At 35.3% G+C, this 2,515-nt stretch overlaps 1 protein-coding gene across 1 annotated transcript in view; it reads left to right on the top strand.

Annotated features, from left to right (window-relative positions):
* pdcd6 (programmed cell death 6) overlaps positions 1 to 2,515 on the top strand; it is a 17,978-nt gene that overhangs the window by 4,740 nt on the left and 10,723 nt on the right. Inside the window, exon 2 of the mRNA XM_024280367.2 lies at positions 860 to 921. Within this exon, the coding sequence (XP_024136135.1) occupies positions 860 to 921 (62 nt within the window). The remainder of the gene's footprint in view (positions 1 to 859; positions 922 to 2,515) is intronic.

Raw genomic sequence — 2,515 nt, 5'->3', positions numbered from 1 at the left:
TTATGTATGGTTTTTTCTTCTTCATTATGCATTTTTTGGCCCCTGCGACTTATACTCCGGTGCGACTTATAGTCCGAAAAATACAGTAGCCTGTCAAAGTATTTCGTTAGTTTCTTTCTTGCATAATAAAATTTTCTGTCAGACAAGAAACCAATTGCGATGTGCCATGAAGGACAGCCTCTAGACTGGCTTTACAACGTCTTTAACTCCCATTCAAGTCACGCTAAAGAATACTGAGTCGCTGCATTTTTTCCCTAGAAGTCATAGTGGTGTTCTCATAAGCTCACTCTACATCTGATGATAAACTTCTCTCAAAATCCTTATGTGATTTACTTCACCATGGCAACCCAAATAAACTGCAAACACGTTTGATGATGTAAAACGTCTCTTTTATTATTACTGTAGGCACTTGTTTAGGTCTTTGTCAGCTATATTTTTGCTGAAACTGAAGTCGGATGATTTGGTTCTGAGGTCATACCCACTGATCTGGTTAATATTATCCACCTTTTTTATTACTGTCTGAATCAATTTTCATTTTTACGCTTCTCTTCTTCCTGCAAGACTTTTTAAGAAGACACCATTATGAAAGAGGAACTGTTTAGTTGGCAGATTTCACTTTACTCTCTAAGAATGACCACACACACACAGAGCTTGTTTGGCCGGTCTCTTGAGCATGAACGCACAAGCTGCTCAGTGTGTTGTCGATAGAGCGTCATTCATCATCAAATGCTAACACATGCTGTAGGGAGTAAAGTTTCATCAGGACAGTGTGGATATCTGCAGCTATTGTTTGCTGGAGTGTGTGCGACTCCCATGTGGTTTAAAGCAGGCTGTATTTAATCTGTGTTTTCATCCTCAGGGTTGACAAGGACAGGAGTGGAGTGATATCGGACTCGGAGCTCCAGCAGGCCTTATCAAATGGTACTCATCCTTCTGTCACAAATATTGCTTTTTTTTCTATGCTTCTGCAGTCTCTTTTTCTAATCTTCCACCTTCCAACTTTTTTTATTTTTGCTTTCATGCCTCTTTTAAATCCGATTTCTTTCCCATCTCCTCGCAGCAGACCATTGATCTCTTTGATTTAAATGACTGTCAAGCTGTAGCAGAAAATGGACCGAGAATTTATTTTTACCTTCAGTTGCCGGATGAACTGAACACAAAACCATTCTAGCTTTATTTTTATCACAGGATAAAAGAGAAAAAGATGAAAAGGATTCAAGCGTACCATGAATCTGGTGTCTTTATAGTAAGAAACAATTAAATCAGGATATTGATTAAGTAAAGCTTTATTCTAGTAAAATCAATAGATTTTTTTGTCCTAAACTGTCCCATATACATGGTTTTTCACACTTTGACTCTAAATATTGAGTACACAAGAAGGCTCTTTAAAAGGTTTAAAATCCTCAAAAGTTTTTCTTTATCTTTCCCAAGCTATTTAAAAAAACTTTTTTTAAACATTATTTCATAAAAAGTAAACTTGTACAACTATGTCACAACAAACATGCCACCAATCTACTTTTAAACTGCAAAAACAGAATGCTAAGACAGCAAAAATATCCTTGTTTGAAGAAAGTTAGTCTTATTTTCAAAAATAAACTTATCAAGAGAGTTTAATCTTTTGTGAATATAATTATTTTTCCTTAAAATAAGAGACCATTTTTCTTATCCCATTGGCAGACTACTTAGCTTATTTAAAGACCCACCCCAGTGGAAATCCTGTTTTAGCATGTCCTTGCTGCATTTTTCTCATGATGGAGGATAAAGAATTTAAGATTAAAACTCCATTACTGAGTATTTCTTTATGTAAATCATGTTGGATTAGATGAAAGCGCATGGTTTGAAGCTCAGGTTTGTGACGCAGCAGCTGACGTGGTTGGACAAAAGTCTCCCTTTTCCGCTACAATTCTAAATCCTCCACTTGCAGAAAAATAGTTCCATGAACATCTTCATTTTCCTCATCTGAGCTGTCATCTGGCTCTAAACTTTATAGCTGCGTAGCATTGATATTGATTGCTGTTTTGTTTTTTTGTGCTAAGCTAATGTTAGGTTGGGCTTGTGAGGTGCTAAAAGCTATCAGTAGAGTGTGAACAAAGGGTTGATGGGAAATTAGCAGTAGCTAACATCTGCACCAACACTCCTGCCCACAACTCCTGCTGCTCTGCAGAAAATGTATTTTACATTTTACAATTTAAACAGCATAACCATAACTAAAATGCCAATGGGAACAACTTTACAATAGAAAAAATATAATGTGGTGGGACTTCAAAGGAAATCAGTTTCTTTTTATTTATTGTTATTTGCATTACTGTTTTTAACATTTATTCCTTTGCATTTAAATGTTTATCAGGTTGATTTTTAACTTTTTAATATTTTCTGAGCCATCTTCTTGGCCTACTCCATTTGTTACTTAACAAAAATAAAACAGTAGAAACATAAAATGGTCAATAAATATAAAGAGCAATGTTTAGATTTTAGGAATCAAGTAGGTGTTAATTTGCCACTTGTAAAAAAGCTT

Source organism: Oryzias melastigma, linkage group LG20, assembly GCF_002922805.2.
Source record: "Oryzias melastigma strain HK-1 linkage group LG20, ASM292280v2, whole genome shotgun sequence".
Classification (NCBI taxonomy): Eukaryota; Metazoa; Chordata; class Actinopteri; order Beloniformes; family Adrianichthyidae; genus Oryzias; species Oryzias melastigma.
This window is presented reverse-complemented; position numbering and strand designations above follow the sequence as displayed.